Source organism: Temnothorax americanus, unplaced genomic scaffold (genome assembly GCF_048541705.1).
Source record: "Temnothorax americanus isolate GAGA-0224 unplaced genomic scaffold, ASM4854170v1 Scaffold63, whole genome shotgun sequence".
Classification (NCBI taxonomy): Eukaryota; Metazoa; Arthropoda; class Insecta; order Hymenoptera; family Formicidae; genus Temnothorax; species Temnothorax americanus.
Window position 1 is genome coordinate 239,435 of NW_027509778.1, and position 18,861 is coordinate 258,295.

Sequence of the window (18,861 nt, forward strand, 5' to 3'; positions counted from 1 at the left end):
TTCTTTATCTTCAATCTTGGTTGTGTTTAAATTGTGGTCAGTACAATATTGAGATCTCAAAATCTCGCAACTCGTGCGTTCCTATGTACAAAATATATTTCTAAAGCAATTATTGGATAATAGTGGAGCAAGATTTGGAAAAATGACTTTGCAGTGACAATTTTGAAGCAAGATTTTGAAGAGGAAGCAAGATCTCTCGAACTGGCTTGCTGACATGCATTATTAAAAAGAAGAATTATATATTATAAAGAGATAGGGGCGCAGTGTGGTCTAGTGGAAAAGCGCCAGACTCATAACCCCGAGGTACCGGGTTCGAGTCCACCTGAACACGGGAATTTTTTCCACCAGTATATTTTAGACTGCGCCCCGCCGCACGAGTGGGGTTCGTGCGCAGAAACGGTGCCATCATAAGCAATTAATTAAGACCCCCAAAAGCTTAGGACTAAAGTACCTAAAGACACTAGGATTTTGGAAAAGTGCTAGGGTGACAGACCTGATAAACCTGGTACTAGGCTAAGGGCTGGCCCCAAAACACCTAGCAAAGAAAGAGCGGGAGGTACAAAGGATCTTAGGATCTAGGTGTCATTGGGGGCTCAAGTAGAACCCCCCGCTTACTACTACGACTACTACGACGACGACGACTTATAAAGAGATCTTTAATCTATTAATTATTATTTCTATTTTGAAGCTTTTTCAACAAATTTTCTGATATTTTTTTTGAATTAATAAATTTTTTGAATTTTGGAAAATTTGGAGAAGTTTCTTTTGAAGAAGATCATGAAGATCAATACTGAAGTACTCTGAAGCTTATCTTCTTCAACACTTGTTCAAACTTTGTGACACGTATTCTTCTTGGACCAAGATTTTGGAGTCGAATTTTGGAGCAAGCTTTCATATGTCTCCTGAGGAAAGACCATGAAAAACAATATGGCGAATCCTAAACAATCTGTAGATCCAAGAACCAACCAATCGCGCAGGAAAGTCTGCCAGGAACATAGCGAAGAGAATTGCCCAAGCGAGAATGAACGCGAGTTCGAGTCGTTGGAGTACGAGGAGGATGCATATTACTTGAAGCTGACAACTACGCCGAGTTTTGACGATATCGACGAACTGGGCGACGAAGAGGTAGACGAATTGGTAGTTCATTGCTGGCGCGACTCGAACGGAGAGATCGACGAGATCGTCGTGGACGACGGCAACCTGTCCGTCGAGACGGAGTTGCTTCAGGGAGAGTCACGTGACAGCTGCAAGATGAAAAAGCGATCGATCCGCGTGATCTTCCAGGACTTCTCCAAACCTTACTTTGCTAAGATCAGCAACAGTCAGAATTATAAGAAGTTTTTCGAGCTGATAAAAGGTGCTGAGAGAAGAGAAGAGAAATCGCTTCACCGCTTTTACACTATTAATTTACAGTAAAGAAATTGTTACGGATTTCGCTAAATTTATGAATCAGGGCAACTATCAAATTATCCATTCGGGAGTAATTCGATGAAATGTCTTGAAAGTATCAATGACATAAACTTAATGTTTGAAAAGTTACAACAATTAAAAGTGAAAGAATTTTGAATTGAGTGGTAAGATGAAAATAAACGAAAAAATGCTATTTTATAATTAATTAGAAAGGTTATCAGGTTTAAATCATTTGACAACGATGTTTAGAGTTCTCAAAAATATCGATATTAAAGCGTTAAATATTGAAAAACTGTGAATCATTAAATATGCTGAAATCTAATTTTGGCAAATTAGAGTACAAGAATTATAATAATTGACTGAATATTGTACATTGTTACTTTATATTTGATTGAATTTACATGAACTTAAACTTTTCAAAATTGTTGAATATTACAAAAATATTTTAATCACAAAAGCACGATCTTAAAGTTTTGAATTCTTTATTCGGTTTTTGACTTCTAACTTTTTGAATTTAGGAGTCTATACATTTTCGTAGATTTGCAAATGCTTAAATTCTTGTTACACGCAATACTGTTCATTTTGTCAACCTGCATGTGCTTTTGCATCAATAAAGCTGCGTTAGTAAAAATCTTTTTTTCTAGGCTTTGTGTGAATCTTAGTTCTATTTCGAGTTCTATTTACACGAAATTGTTTCTAAATGTTGTCTCTACTTCCCTTGTGTATTATTTTGTACATATAAACTGCAGTATTTTTGTTTAAGCAAATATTGTCGTTAGGTGACAGCTGTATGTGCCCAAATTTTTAATTTTTTTTTGTTTCTGATATAAAATCGTGTATCGGGAAATAGATTTTTGTGCGTACTTTAATTCTAGACAAAAATTTTGCAATTCTGTAAAGCCAATTCAAAGATTTCTTCTAATTAAGAAATGTCGGTAACTACTGTCACTATAGGATCCCTCGATGTCAATAATATCAACACTTTTAATTCCGTTCTAATTTGTTTTCTATATTACCGGCCTATATCTGCCCTTGTCTAACGAAATGCATCTATCCTTGTCCGATTGCTGCGCCATCTCTCGCTACACGCAATGGTCGCGTTCAGCAGACCGAGCCGCTCAGTAGCAGTCGAACGTGATTGGCTCTTACTTTTAGAATCAACCAATCAATGCAGAGTGTTGATAAGACGAACTCAACAGTTGTGTCTGCTGAACGCGCCCAATATTGCTGGTCCGATGTCATCAAATTCACATAATCGTACTTTCCAAATAACTTTTTTGTTTGGAGTCTCAGCCTAATTCTACAAACGCGGTATGATATTCCTTGATGTCTACTGAATGGCCCTGCAGCCTCATTTTGTAACATCAAGTTGTAGAATTTTTGTACGAAGCAAATATTGTTAAAAGTGGATTTTTTTACTGCTTTATTTACTTATTTTTTTACAAAATCGGTAGTTGTTCACAGAGTAGAGCACATACTTTAATTCTGTGCAAGATTTTTTCAAATCCATAAAGCCAATAAAAAGTTAGGAGGAAAGTACAATTGGCGGTATTACAGACGGCTTTATGATCTCCTTAAATATTTAATTTCTAGCATAATAATTGTGTACTTTCACGTGAGAAATTATGCGGTTACGTCTAGCAACTTCTTGATGCCGATTTATTTCTTTTCGACACGTGAAAGTACATGAAAAAGGATCGTGGAATCACTATCGAGCGACGTGTGGAAACACATTTTTAATTTTTCTAGGACGATGTTTCGCTCTGTTGAAACTGCAGAACTCGGCGCATTTCCTTCGCAATCTGACGAAATCAGCGGAACAATCGAAATTGCTTGTTAGAAATTTTAAGCAATTGCTTCCTGAGAATTAATTGATAAATCACAGTTGATCACATTTCTATTTTCGTGTTTGCATTGTGTGCAAGCGAAGACACATGTAATAAATTTTATTTGCTCTGTATCAAATCAGAGTTAGATAAGATATCTTTCTGATGTCATGTCTGTATTCGACCTTAATTTTTAATGTTAATTTCTAGTCTTGGGATCTAACTTTTATTTTTAATTTTAATTTTTAATTCAGATGGTATAATAATTTTTTTATTTTATCTACTTGTTTTACAGAGAATTATTATAATTTTGGTAGAATTATGTATCCTCGTGTATCTTGTTAATGTTACCTTTCCATATGTAACATAATAATCCTATAATGTATTAAATCGCAACTTGCTAACGAGAAAACTGATCCTCCCGAGCAGTCAGCGTGACCGTCATGGTATCGTATACCTTAAGACTAATTTTCTTCTTTTTTGTTTCAGGAGAAGATGCCTCGCTTCACTCGGCCGCCTCTTTGTCGCCATCGTCGGATAACATGGCGAACGAACTTCAAGGACTCTCCTTGGAGGAGCAAGAACAACAAAGGGCCGAATGGAGCGCCCAATTAGCAAAGGTAAATTTTGGAGACTCAGGAAAATTCCGAGGAAGGAAAATAATTTAAATCGATTTTAGGTTGAAGAAGAGATACAGACTCTGAGACACGTTCTCGCTAACAAGATCAAGGTTTCCCAGGATCTGAAAAGGAAGCTTGGCATTAGCGTTTGGAAGGAGCTTACCGACGATGTCAATCAGGGGCTCAAGAACGTTAAAGAGAGTAATGTGTATGTATCCTGCTATTTGTTTGATTTCTTCGCATGCTCTTTTGTCTGTGCATATACTCTGTACATATATACACATACACATGCTATACATGCTCTATGCACTCTACTATATTTCATATATAAAAAAGAAGTGTGGATGAGTAAACCATAACAGCACCACTGCGCCACAAAATACTTCAAACAAAATATCTTTAAACTCGCGAAATATTGTATGGCAGAAAGTTACGAAAATATTTAACGGTCTTTAAGAAATGAACCGCGTTTTTCAAATCTTATTTCTTTACTAATTTTTATTTTCATTTTTTTCATATTTTTTGTCTGTTCGTGTTTATTTCCACGAAGCAACGACGGTGATCATTCTTTTTATGTTGATACTCCACTACTCTTTAGATACACGTAGAAGCAATGATTTTTTTCACTTTTGGTTGGGTTGTCATTCAGTTATCAGAACGTTGGCGAGACATTTGGTCGTTTAACCAGGACTATCTCCGCGAACAGTTTGTAAGTACGCACAGTGTCTTATTTTTCCCTCGCCGCGATTCATTTCGTAACGGTATTCTGCATCGTATTAACGATAAATATTTATGATGAGTGTGTAAATTAATTCGATGCCTTTTTTCACAAAAGTGAAAAGTTATTGAAAAAATATCAAATATAAGTTTAATGTTTGAAATAATTTCTGTTATTTTTTATAATTTTGCTCCATTTGTCGGGCAGCTGACAAATAGAAATCCTCGCAGAAGAAACTTGGCGGTTTTGAATCGATAAAGTCTTCAAGATTTTTTCGGACCTCTTCCACTGTCTTGAAATGTGTATCAACCAGGTTATGTTGAAGCGACCACAACAGATGATAATCCGACGGAGCTAAGTTTGTTAAATAATCCGAGATGAGGGAGAATTTCCTAGTCCGAAGCATAGATGACATCTTTCGTCCCCTTTGCGGCATGACCGAGCATTATCATGTTGCAAAATGACTCGTTAGTGATTTTGAAAATTCTGAAATCACTTTTTGCACATTTTATAGGTCATATGACCTTTATCCAGAACAGACTAAATCATTTTCGCGACTTCAACGGCATTCTTTTTAATTAAAATGCGAAAAATATGCAGTGCTTTAAATGCTGCTTTTCGAACACCATCGTATTTGTTAATGTTTGGGTTTTGTCGTTTAAGTTCTCTAAGTTATTTGGTGTTCTGAAAACGTAGAAGTTCACATTTGCAAATTGCAAAAGAATGCGAAAATATTTCATCTTAAAACGGAATTATAAGGCACCAAATGTAAAGGCATTGAATTAATTTATACAGCTAATATATCTATATAGAGTGCTTCTGAAATAGGTCTTCAAACTTTGGCAGTATATTCATTCTCGAGCGAATACAAAATTTGGCAAATGCTTTGGCGACAATTTGTATTAGTTGGTATATTAATTTTCATAATTTTAACTATCAACACTATCCGAATATCGCTATTATACTAACAGAATATTATTATATTTGCTTGAAACCAAAACAAAGTTTAACACAACAAACACTTACTTTATCTTAAAACAACCTAGCTTCCGAAGCGCGGATTTAGCTCGCGGCTGGTCAGGGTTCGGAGTAGGCGCGGAGGAAGACACAAGACTCGGTTAAAAAAAATTGTTAAAAAAAAAACTCCCGACTGCTGCCTAACTAGGTTAAATTAAATGCAGAAAATAAAAATTAAAAAAATTTAATAACTGCAATTTAAAAAAGGTAAAAACAAAATTTAAAATTGTTAAAAACGAACTTATATAAAAAAATTTAAAAACAATAACATATACAAAAATTTAACCAAAAACAGGTTTAATTATTTGGTAATAAAAATGTATATATATATATATATATATATATATATATATATATATATAATACACATATAATAATAAGTATAAAATACAAAATTAACTTCTCAAAATTTAAAATAATATTAATTATAAAATATTTATATATTATATATTTATATATTATATATTATATATATTTATATAATAATTACTATATTATTAATACAATTGACACACTATTAGAAAATATTATCTAATAACAAATATGATTGAAAATATATACAAATACTTGATTACTTACTACAATTCATTCTTCTTATTATTATATTAGGCATTACAGATATAATTATTAATTGCATATTTTAAAAGAGCAGTCGGAAGACGCCACGCCAAATTTTATACTTAATATTTCAACATATATTTTTGCTTCTCTTTTTTTGTACGCAGTTAAACAACTTAAATACAGAATTTTCTTTGACATCTAAAACGTGATTGAGAAACACTTGGCGTGGCGTCTCCTGACTGCTCTTTTAAATATGCAATTAATAATTATATCTGTAATGCCTAATATAATAATAAGAAGAATATATTGTAGTAAGTAATCAAGTATTTGTATATATTTTCAATCATATTTGTTATTAGATAATATTTTCTAATAGTGTGTCAATTGTATTAATAAAATATGGTAATTATTATATAAATATATAATATATAATATATAAATATATAATATATAAATATTTTATAATTAATATTATTTTAAATTTTTTTAGAAGTTAATTTTGTATTTTATACTTATTATTATATGTGTATTATATATATATATATACATTTTTATTACCAAATAATTAAACCTGTTTTTGGTTAAATTTTTGTATAAGTTATTGTTCTTAAATTTTTGTATATAAGTTCTTGTTTTTAACAATTTTAAATTTTGTTTTTACCTTTTTTAAATTGCAGTTATTAAATTTTTTTAATTTTTATTTTCTGCATTTAATTTAACCTAGTTAGGCAGCAGTCGGGAGATTTTTTTTTTTAACAATTTTTTTATTGTTTAATTTTTTGTTTCTAATTTTTATTTAAATTGTTTTTTTTTTAATTTTTTTTAATTAAATTTATTTATTACAAGTTTTTGTTTTTAAATTTTTTTATAAGTTTTTAATTTTTTTTTATTTTTTGTTTTTGTTTTTGGTTAAATTTGTTTTTGTATAATTTTTTGTTTTTAATTTTGTTTTTAAATTTTATTTTAAATTTTAGTTATTAAATTTAATTTTTTTATAAGTTTGTTTTTATTTATTAATTTTTATTTTCTGCATTTAATTTAACCTGGTTAGGCAGCAGTCGAGTTTTTTTTTAAAACAATTTTTGTTAATTTGTTTTCTGCCTTTTTATTAAATTTTTTAAGTTTTTAATTTTTAGTTTTTTAAATCTGTTTTTTACTAATTAATTTTGGCGGCGGTGTGGTCTAGTGGTAGAGCGCCAGACTCGTAATCTGAGGAACCAGGTTCGAGTCCACTAGAGCCATGTAACATGGAAAAGTTTTTTTCCGAAAAACCGCGCCCCTCCGTGCAAGATGCGGAAAAAACTGGGCTCCGTCTTTCGGAAGAGACGTTAAACCCATGGTCCAAAGGAGGAAACAGTAAGGTAGTGGATGAATTGGAGGTTAGGGTTGGGTACGTCCCATCAAAACGCCCTTTAAGGCCCCTTGGGGTATATAAAGTAAAATTCTTTATCCTTTTACTAATTAATTTTTAGGTTTTTATTTATTTTATATTATTATAATTTTTGTTTATTTATCTTTTTGCTGCTGTTGCGAGATTTTAATTATTTATTTATTTTATACTTTTAAAAGTAATACATATATTTTTATGCTATGCAGAAACATTTTATAATATACATATAAATAGTTGAAAATATAGGTACTAGGCATAATCTAAATCTTATACACAATAGTATGAGATTAATTATGACTTAAGTAATTTTCTCTATTTTTTAACATTTTTAATGATTTTTATTTATATATATAATAAATTTACAATTATATATAACTATGTATATATAGGGTATTAGGTAATAAAAAGCGGACCACTTCTCGTGGACAGGAAGAGCGATTTAAACTGAATCAAATTAAACGTCTTTTGTCGTACTGTAAGTTTCTTAATAATTAATGAGAAATTAATTAATAAAGATGAGAGAATTAATCAGTGTGCATCCACACGATTTGCCGAGAAGGAGCAGCCCGACGTTTACGTTACTATGTGCATAGCGAAATATTATGAAAGAGGAGTGCTTTATAAACAATAATGACAATGAGTGTCACTTATGTATAGTTAATAATTTTTGTTATAAACATTAGCGTTCCTCCCAATGTCTCGTCGCGGCCTAATAGCAACGTAAACATTCGACTGCTCCTCGTCGAATCGCACAAACGCATCTTGATTCGCGTATCTTTATTAATTATTTTATTATTAATTATTGAAATACTTACAAAACAGTAAGACTTTTTGATTCAGTTTTACCCGCTCTAACTGCCCATCACGAGCAGTGATCCGCTTAATTATTACTTGACACCCTGTATGTATACACACATATAAGATACCTGATACCACATGGTATTTCCGAGGAAATGATTCAATAAACAAACTTGTATTAGGCAGTGTATTACTGTTTATCACACTTTTTATTATATTTTTATTTAATTTTGTAAAGATTAAACTTGTATAAACAAACTTAACCTCTAACTACCGGCCAAATATGACATGTGAGCAATAGAGCAGCCAACGCGCGCGATAACATCGTGCACGCCGCGCGATATCCAATGAGCGTGCTGCGATGAATAGAAAAGCTATACGTTCTGCCGAAGCCCATAGAGGCAACTAAAATCTCACTAAAATTCCCCATGTGGATGCATGTCATTGATTAATCAATTTTCTCTGTAACTCAGTTGATAGCCAATAAGAGAACATATAAATGTAATATATCGTTTTTTTGCTTTTTTATTAACACAACGATTAATGATAATTATACGCTTTAAACCCTGCTTGATCAATAAGAAACTTATATACGGAAGCACATATCAAAGTATGTTGTAGTTATCGAGAACTAAGGTAACAAAGATTCGGCCTCCGTGAAACGCATACTCCCTTGTCTCTGCCAACCGAAAGTTGGCAGCAGTCGGGAAAAAAATATAACAAAACAAAATAAGGTTTATTCAATTAAGGTGCCTTTTCATGCTGACGCTCGACGCTCATTTTCAGCGGCAAGAAGGTCGCATGACCACACGTGACGCCGGCGTCAATTGAAATTCATGAAAAGGAAAACAGCGTCAAAATTTCGGCGTCTTCGTGCTGCTTTGGCTTTGACGCTTAAAGTTGAGAAAATCCAGCTTTCTTTGCTTGACGCTAGCGTCAGATCGAAATCACGTGATCTCGCGATACGCTGAAACGAGCGTCCCATGAATTCGCACCCTTATGCGTGAATACATAGAGATGCTCGCGGGAGCGGTGGATCCCGTGGATCTGTACACAAGATCGCGGTCGCTGCTACGATAGCGGCGGCATACAGTGATCGCGGAGTCGATGGATATGTGGGGAAGATTGCGGATGCGGTTTTTAACGGCGGTGATATATAGATATCGGAGTCGCTGGGTACGTACAATAGATCGCGGACGCGGTTACAAGGGCGGTGACGTAAAGATATCGCGGAGTTTACGGACGTCGGTAAAGTGATGATATACGGAGATCGCGGAGTTTCGCGGATCGGCGGGCGCGCGGACTCGCTGAAGTGCGGTGTATGTACGATTTCGGCGCGGGTGACGCGGGGTCGCGGCTTGGATAGCGACGGCAGTGAGCGCGTAAAGGTGCGAATTCATGGGACGCTCGTTTCAGCGTATCGCGAAATTACGTGATTCCGCGTTGACGCTAGCGTCAAGCAAAGAAAGCTGGATTTTCTCAGCTTTAGCGTCAAAGCCAAAGCAGCGCGAAGACGCCGAAATTTTGACGCTGTTTTCCTTTTCATGAATTTCAATTGACGCCGACGTCACGTGTGGTCATGCGACCTTCTTGCCGCTGAAAATGAGCGTCGAGCGTCAGCATGAAAAGGCACCTTAAGGCGTTTGGATCGCGATGGAACGCGATATCGAGCGGCTAAGACCCTCAGCGGAGATAGAGAAGTACTCTCTATCTTCTGGCGCACCGATTTGTGTAGGCGGGAGGCGGCACCGGGTGGCCAAGACCCTTGGCAAGTAAGAGAAGAACTCTCTTATCCTGGTTCACTCTGGTGTCACAGGTGTTCGTATGGAAGTTCGAGTCAACCGTCTAGATGCTTCACTCGGCAGAGGCAGAGAACACTCTACCTCCTGGTTGTTCGACTGTGGGATTTCGGGATCCGTGAGTAGCGGAGAATCGGTCGGATCGGTTTGCTAGCTCACGGTGGAATCTAAAACTGAGCAACATTGCTCGGTTTATATACGCCCGCGACGGCGTGTTGGCGTGGCGGGGGTATACGCGACGGCAATCGCGCGCGCCGGGATGGAGCGGTGGAGCGTTCGGGAAGTATGGCGTCCCGACGCCGCGATTGCGTTCATTTGCCGGGAATGATGCGTTTCGGGGCGCATCGTTACAATCTCATGTCTAAAAGCTTTGTGCCGATTAAAAATTAATTAACGCAGTTATTGTTAGAAGATAATCTATATAAAGATAAGAAATTTTTGCTGTTTTAATAATAAATATTTGTTTTTTTTTGTCATATCAGATACCAAAAGACAGAATCTGTACTCAAATCCACGGCTGAAAAGACGACTAGTATTTTGGGTGGCTTTGGTAGTGGCATTACCATGAAACTGGGCCAGATGCGTAATTCCGATAGCTTCCGGTCGTTGGAGGAAAGAGTTGGATCCGCCTGCGAGAACATTAAGGTAACTAAAATTAAATCGGATTTTTTTTTAATTTTATCAAATATTTATATTAAATTAATCTTTCCCCAATTAACTATTTTATAATTTGTTAGATGTTAAACGCGTGCGCTTTAAAATTTTCCATTTCCAATATGTCACTAAATGTACATAATTTAAACTAAATAAATTAACAAAATAACTTAAATTTTATTGCATGTTGAAGTTGTTCTTTTATTACTAATTTATGAAATTTTTTTTATCTTTTATTCAAAGATTTGAATCTTTTTCTTTTTTTCGCAGACAAAAGTCGTGCCTTCAAGGTCCGGCTCGACGCAGAGCTTCGACGAGGCTCTTCGAGAGTCCGAGGCAATGAGGCGCTCATCCGCAGCTCCATCGGTCACCAGCCCGACCATTCCCGAGGACAAGATGCTCTCTTAGAGCCCGAAATCGCGGAATACAAAGTGTTGATACCGCGTTATATTATTACTGCGTTCGTCTATTGCAATCGCTTTAGCGGGCCAAATGCCGTATTCGTATCAGTGCCCGTCGGAAGAATCATTCGATACTTCGCTCAATCGAGACTTCGATCGCGAGCACGATCGTCCAAGTACTATTCTATTTTCTATCATATAAAAAATATATATATTTTTCTTGCACGCCGTTCCCACGCTTTCCTTCTCGCAGGATCGCCTTTCTCCGGGCCACTCTCGAGACATACTTGACGCGAAGTGTCTCATGCGATTTTTATATTCGATACTAAAGAATGGGTACTCAAGACGATCTGTTTCCCAAACAATGAAATGCCTTTTGGAATTTTTTTATAATTAATTGTGATTTGTAAATACAATAAAATATATTTGGAGCTCACATCGGAGCTGATTATTTATATGTGCCGCGAGAGAAACTTAATTTTGGATAATAAAGTTACGAAAAAGAGATTTGCGACACGGTTCCCCTATAATTTTCACTGTTGCACGATGTACAGTCGTGAATTGTTCTTTTTTATTTTGATATTTGAGCGATTTAATTCAAATGATTTAAATTTATACCGATAAACACTTGCACTTATCTCTGCAAATATTCATAACTTTTGACACTCGGAATTTAATTGCATATTACCGGTGTCCTGAATCGATAGAGCTGCCAAAAGCAAATATCTTCAACGATTTATGACGAATGACCCGTCCACTGACAATATTTTACACTGTATATTAAACGGAACTTTTCACTTACTATTATATGCAAATCTAGTTAATGCGAGTCATTCGGAATATTCAGTCCGCCAAAATCTAATCAGAATCTCGAGAAACGCATCGTAAACCTTTATTTTTTTATATTTGTTTAATTAAAGAAAATTATAGCAAAATGATAGAAAGATTATTATAAAAATCATACAAATAATTAAACAAAGTTTGTTACAAATAATTAAGTTGTGATAATGTAAATGAGAAATGGTTTTCCACACATCATGAATGATTTTATCGGAAATTATGCAGAATGCAGAATGAGTCACTGGAAGCAAAACAAACGTCGAAAGAACAGTTTTTTTTATCTTCGATGGAGGTGTTTAATAGTTTTGCTTTCTATTGACTTGATCTGTATATTGGACTGACAATGAGAGAAAGTTCCTCGCGATTCTCGATTTCACGAATGGATACTTTTTAAGTGCGCGGATAATTTAGTGATTCGCGCGAAATTCGAGAAATATTTTTTATTCTAGTTTTACGGATGGATTATCGATGACGCATAGTGCACGTATGTTCTTGTAACATTAATACGCAATAATTCACACGCGAATCTGCGAAAGTAAGCTCGTATGTGCACGTGCGTTGCAACAAAAGTGATTGATCGATATTAACAACAATTAACCGTGGTTCGTCGATAATGTCAACTGCAAAATACCTTTTTGTTCATATTGATAAATAAATTATTTTAAATGCTAAAAGTTAAAATATCTCACTTTCTGCAAACAAAAAACTTTCTTAATCATCGAATTTAAATATTACCTTATGGTCTTGAATGTTTCGAATGTATTACGCAGTTTTTATTAACACTTGAAATAAATGCGGGAAAATATTTTTTATACATATGTACTTACAAATAAAATGTCTATAAACATCTTCTTTCTCTTGTATAATTGCTGTTCGTACACAAGAAAAATAATAAGAAAAAGAATCAAAAGGATAATTTTCGCATTGTTTTTTCCTTTTTACAAAAATGTGAAGTTTGAAGGAAAAAAAATTTCCACATATAATTATATATAAATGTAATAATTATATGTAAATACGATGATATATAGAATAGTGTACAATTTAATCACAATTTCATATTTTGTAAAACAATGCAAACAATTTTTTTAATTTTTCAATTATGCTTATTTTTTTTTTTTAAATACGAACAGAGATTGTACAAGATAAAGGAAACATATAAGTATATTTTATATATAATTACGTACGAAACATTTTTTCCGGAAAATGACGATTAAGTTTTGAATTTCAGTTTTATTGCACAATTGTATACTTCGATTTGCAAGTAATTATGATTAATTGATTATTTCGATCATATTTCTGGCACTGTTTGAACATTTTGATATGTATATGATATATATGTATATATGTATATGTACAATATATGTATTATGTCCAGGCATTCCTGCCGGTAGAGTGTACATACATAATTTCAAACTTTATTTCTAGATAAAATAATCGCGCTGCGATTGGTTGGCTGTTTCGATATTTCGCGCGCGAAAAACGTGCCTCTCGTAAAGCGTCAAATTTTGTGATTGGTCAAATATTACCGTAGCGGTGCGCCGATGTCGTGAATTTTGGCGTCGAGTTCTCTTTTCTCTGATTCGAGGTCGATCAAAATCTCCGCGCGTTTCGAGCTCATCTTCCTGGTAAAGTGCAACGAAAGTGCGACCAAATGGCGTACCAGGTATATATATGCACATGCAGGTTAAAATTGTTCCATAATTAGCTGCGCAGGGTGCGTATTTTATGACAATTTATTATTTCGATTATCTCTGATTATCTTATTAAGATATTGGATTTTTACATTAAAGTCATTCGAATATCGTTGATCGCGTTTGAATCTCCCGCCGTCAAGTGGCGCCACTGGTCGGCCATCCCAGACAGCACCCAATAATATGTCCAGAATGCCTATGGACGTTATATGAATATTTATAGGATATTGGTGCTATCGGGGATTACGCGCGACCATCGTGCTTCGTGTTTCCTCTATTTCACGGATGATGAAGAAGACTCAAATAAGAGCGAGTAAAAATCGTGAGTAAAAAATCGTTATTTTATCAATTAGCATGCACGAGTATGTATATCCGTTTCTCCAAGCTGTTACCAGTTTCGAGGAGATCTTCGGAGAGGAAATGGACAATGCCAGGGAGAGTATACGAACTACGAACCGATCCAGAAAATCTTGATGGTGTTGATGCAGCTCGGTGAGTGAACTTGATTGCTATTATGCTAATTACTGATGATATAACCGTTTATTGCTCGAGGAGCATTACGGTGAAATTGCACTCCCAATTTATAGTAACCAATTTCGTTCATTATCTATTGACTATATATTATCAGTGATAATATATATAGTAAAAATGTAAAGATTGTGTAAAGTATTCCAAAAATATCCAGTCTGACATTCGAAAATATTTGATGGAATTTCTTTGAATTGGAAATTCTTTGAATAAAAATTAATGTATCATATATTTAGCAATCGTTTGTTCAATTCATTTAATTAATCCAGTCGTTTCTTCCCAAAAATTTATATTCGACATAAAACTATAAGGATTCTGTAATAAAAAAATGTTCCAAATTGCTTCAAAAATTTAATTAAATATTTATGGACGAAAATTCAAATAAAGCACAAAGTGCTCGAAAAAGTATTGATATTTTTAATTGTCTTGATTATTCAGTATAATAGTCAAAGGTATTTCGAATACAATCGATTAAATATCAGGCGTCTCATGTGTATCTTTTCCTTTTTTTTTTATAAAAAAGCATATAAACCTTTATTAAAACTAAGTACAAAAATAATAGGTACATTTTTTCGTCTTCGCGTCTAAATCTCTAAATTGCTATGCCGGCTGGTCCGCCATTCAAAACTTTTCAATCATTGTACACTCGTGAGCAATAGCGAAGAGTATATTCTGCCGAAGGATGATATAGGGTGTTTTTTCTCCTTTTATAGGGTGCTTCAGAATTTTCTCGCCATTTCTCTAAGATGTTAAAAGATAAACTAACAAGAATAGAGAGCGATTACATACCAAAGTCGAGTCCATATTAATCAATTTATAATTAATCCATAAGTTAGACAAACGAACAATCCTTGCTTCTCGAATCGCCTGCAATTCCACGCGATTATACATAGTGTCCCGTAATTATCGACGCCACTTTTTATTCGTTCGACGGGAGTTTTATTAAATGTCATTCTCTCTAATATCTATATTAATTAAATATTCTCGTCGAGTCTATAGACGAAAATTTCGTTCACTATACACATATTGCACTCAGCAATTTACTATTGATATAAAAATCGTAGATCGTCTCGTAGATCACTCAACGATCGCTGAAATTAGGAGAGAAACTTGAACAATCGTGTTATTACTAAATTATAAAACACAACGGGTCTTATATAAAGTTTGAAAACGAGCCTTCATGTATGTGTCGGTGTATCTCGAGGACGAGAGCGTGGCCTAATAGACAGCGCACTGGTCTATTGAGCTAAAGGTCCCGGGTTCGATTCCCGGTAGAGCTAGAAAAATACGTTCTCCTCTCGGAAGGCAATGGCAAATCACCGAGATTATTGTCTTGCCAAGAGAACTTCTCTAAATAAAAATATAGCCGTTCGGAATCGGCGTTAAACTGTAGGTCCCATATACAATGTGTATAATCCACGTGCGCAACACATGTATATGAAGAGAAGTCACCACGCTTGGGTACGAGTAATATAGGACTGAGGATTTGTGTATCTTTACATATGGAGAGAGAAAAATGTATATTTATACATATATTACGACTTCGTTAACAACATAAAATGTAATTATTCACATAACACAATAATCCGTGGTATAATAAAATATCATAACGATCTGTTTTTGTACTGGGTAGGCCGACGCGCATACAGGGTGTCTCCGCATTACCGAAAACTATCTTAATGACAGATTTTCCGAATTTAAAACAGATTTCTTCAGCATCACCTGCGACTTTAACGAATTAAAGTTTAAGATTAATGGAGCATCTTATTTATTAATATTTTTTACCAAAATTTTTAGAATTATTTAAATTCAAAATATTTTAATTGAAATTAGAGATTAAATTGTTGCAGGAAAGAAATAGATTTTAATTAAAAAAAAAATTGCCAATAAAATATTTTTCGTTAGTATATGTGTGGTCACCCTATATATAATATATATAATATATCATTATATCTCATTAACTTCTTCGGGTAAAGGTTTGCATTTTCGCGCGCATTTAGAGCTAAATGGAACTCTTCGGCTCTAATTTTGATTCGATGATCGAGACGAAGATCAAAACAGCCACATTTTAGCTAAATGCACGCGTTGACCTCTCTTCATCGAAAATTAATCTACGTATTTTTTCGTCGCGCGGCCCTCGACCGCTTTGAGTATTATTGTATCGCATTATAAAAAAATGGGAAAGAATTAAGGCTCCTGGGTAGTCACCGCGGCCATATTGGATTCTTACTATCGAGGCGAGGAAAACACCTAATTTTAAGTTGCGGTATTTTCCGAAATAAAAAGACATTTCAATAAAAAATCACGACAGATCGTTTCAGCACACTTCAAAAATTGACCGGATACTATCCTTTTCCCTCGACAATAAACAAACAGCCATAAAACGAAGCCTAAACATACGGAAAACAAGCCGTTTTCCGACTATCGAAAGGAGTGGTGAATGTTCCTTCCACATATACATTTCTTGCAAATCTTACCATCCGGTCAATTTCACGAGTTTCACGAATACGTTAAACGTTAGAGCACAAGTACAGAGCGAATAATAAAAAAATATACCGCAACTTAAAATGAGGTTGTCAACATGTCACAAGACAGAATTCTCCATTGGAGAGAGTGAGAGGAGAAAGTTCTTATTTCTGCCGCGACGGTACGGCGCCACCGTCAACGCAGAGTTCTCGGCTCAGGGACCAGGAGCCTTAAAGGAAGCCTTCATTTACATTCTCGTTACTATGGTAACCTCGGGAATCGGAATCATATCCTTAACGTGCTGTGCAGCCGCCACGTTATTCTTAGAATTATAGCTTTTCGTACGTACATGCTAGGCAAAGTATATAGGCTGAGAAGAAAGTAACGTTAAATTTAAGAACGTTTCTCGAACATAGGGAAAGATCTCGACGATCTCGTGGATTCTCAAGTACTGAGGAACCGAGAATCCATAGACTTCGATGAGTATTCTCTTACGTCTTACGTGATGCGAACGACGAAGCGGCTATTTCGAGACATTGTCAGGAAATAAATAATATTGCGCTTAAAATAAACAGGCTATATAAAATAAACATTTTTTTTATGAAATAGATCTTTCGTCTTTAAATAATTTCAAATTATTGTCAATTTCATGGTAAAATTCTTTAACGATTTTTAAAAATCGTTTATGTAAGAGAGGAAAAACATATATTAGTGATAAAAGAAAAAATGATTTGGAATAATTTTAGATCATCGTTTACTTTTCTGGAAATAAATTTCTTTTCGCGGAATAGAAAAGCTAAATTTTTTGTCGCATTTAGATATAATTTTGAATTATTGTAATCTTTGTAAAATTCTCTAACAAATTTAAAAAGTGGTAAAATTACCACCTATGATTATTCGTGATTTTTTTCTAACGATAACTTGTTTCTTCTGCATTTCGCGATTCGTTCATATCGACCTTTGCGTTGCTCTTTTCGCGCAATCTTCCATCTATAATGGAGATCATTGTTGTAAGACGGGGTGTGCCACACCTCCGTCTTACCTTCAGAAGGTTAACAGGCTTGTGTGCACAACTCTTAAACAGTCGCCTAGACTAATTGTAAGTAAAACTTATTATGTCATCAAATTTCAACAATGAAAAAATTATTAAATAATGATAAGAGCGTAAAAATGATAAAAATAAAAAAGATGGAAGAAATAGGTAAAAATTATTTCATATTTATATCGGTCTGTAAAGTAGCAATTTCACAGATTCACGAATATAAAATTCTTGAGACCCGAAGAAGGATCTCATTTTGAGGTCCTTCAGGCTCATTAACCCTCAAAGACGTCGCGCTTGTAAGTCATCGCAACGATGCCGCTTTCCTTTCGCGATTGAGGGATCGATCATGCGGTCAATTCGCCACGCGCGGTTGATTAGAAGCGGGATTAGGGCGGGTCGCAATCTAATTCGACGAGATTGGTGAAAGCCGCAGCGGTGATGCTGCGACGGCCGCGGCGGTGACTTTAAACATCCCTTATAAGGTCATTCTCATCATCGCGATCTTTAAGTACTCTAGATGTAATGAGGCGCTGCCGTAATAACGCCCTTATATCGAGGTGCCCTACAAACCGAGCGAGCCAGGCCCCCTTTTCTATACACTTCCAGTGTGCGACCTAGTTTACTTGGTTCTTTAATTATGTTATTTACTTCGAAGTCCAGCAAGTTTACTTTGTCCAGCAATTAAAAATAATATAAACGAATTCTAGAGTGTCCGTCATTGGTTCCGAAGGAAACAATATATAGCTTCCAAATTTTGTAATTTTAAATATCATGTAGTATATAGAGATGAAGAAACTTTTACTTCTAGCTTTTAAATATATTTTATATAAACAGCAGTTAAAAATAATATAGAATGGAATCGCAGAGTTTTTGACTTCAAAGATAAAATTTTACAATTTATAATTTATTTATTAATTTCCGGAAAAAAATCTTTACAAGTCTTTATCTTCTCCTTTCGAAATCTTTCCTGCTTTCAATTAGAATAGTAAAACACACATGAGGGCAAGATACGATCTCTCTCGACGCGGTAAAATAATCGAAATCAGATGTCTAGTTGTAATTACGTTGGTCTGTTGATTGTCTGATTTAATTAGAGTGAT

The 18,861-nt window shown here is 34.6% G+C and overlaps 1 protein-coding gene across 1 annotated transcript; it reads left to right on the top strand.

Annotated features, from left to right (window-relative positions):
- Window positions 1–754: 754 nt before the first annotated feature.
- LOC143905511 (uncharacterized) lies at window positions 755–11,630 on the top strand. The gene is made up of 6 exons (XM_077420967.1): window positions 755–1,357; window positions 3,726–3,856; window positions 3,916–4,064; window positions 4,506–4,565; window positions 10,622–10,784; window positions 11,064–11,630. Exons 1-6 carry the CDS (start codon window positions 916–918, stop codon window positions 11,199–11,201), a joined length of 1,083 nt encoding a protein of 360 aa, XP_077277093.1. The 5' UTR covers window positions 755–915; the 3' UTR covers window positions 11,202–11,630.
- The last annotated feature ends 7,231 nt before the right edge of the window (window positions 11,631–18,861 follow it).

What these genes read in the sequence shown, in the direction of transcription:
- LOC143905511 (XM_077420967.1), top strand. Translation starts at nt 916, where the DNA reads ATGAAAAACAATATGGCGAATCCTAAACAATCTGTAGATCCAAGAACC. An exon ending in GTTTTTCGAGCTGATAAAAG is followed by an intron (nt 1,358 to 3,725) that starts GTGCTGAGAGAA and finishes TTTTTGTTTCAG; the next exon opens with GAGAAGATGCCTCGCTTCAC. An exon ending in AACGTTAAAGAGAGTAATGT is followed by an intron (nt 4,065 to 4,505) that starts GTATGTATCCTG and finishes GTTGTCATTCAG; the next exon opens with TTATCAGAACGTTGGCGAGA.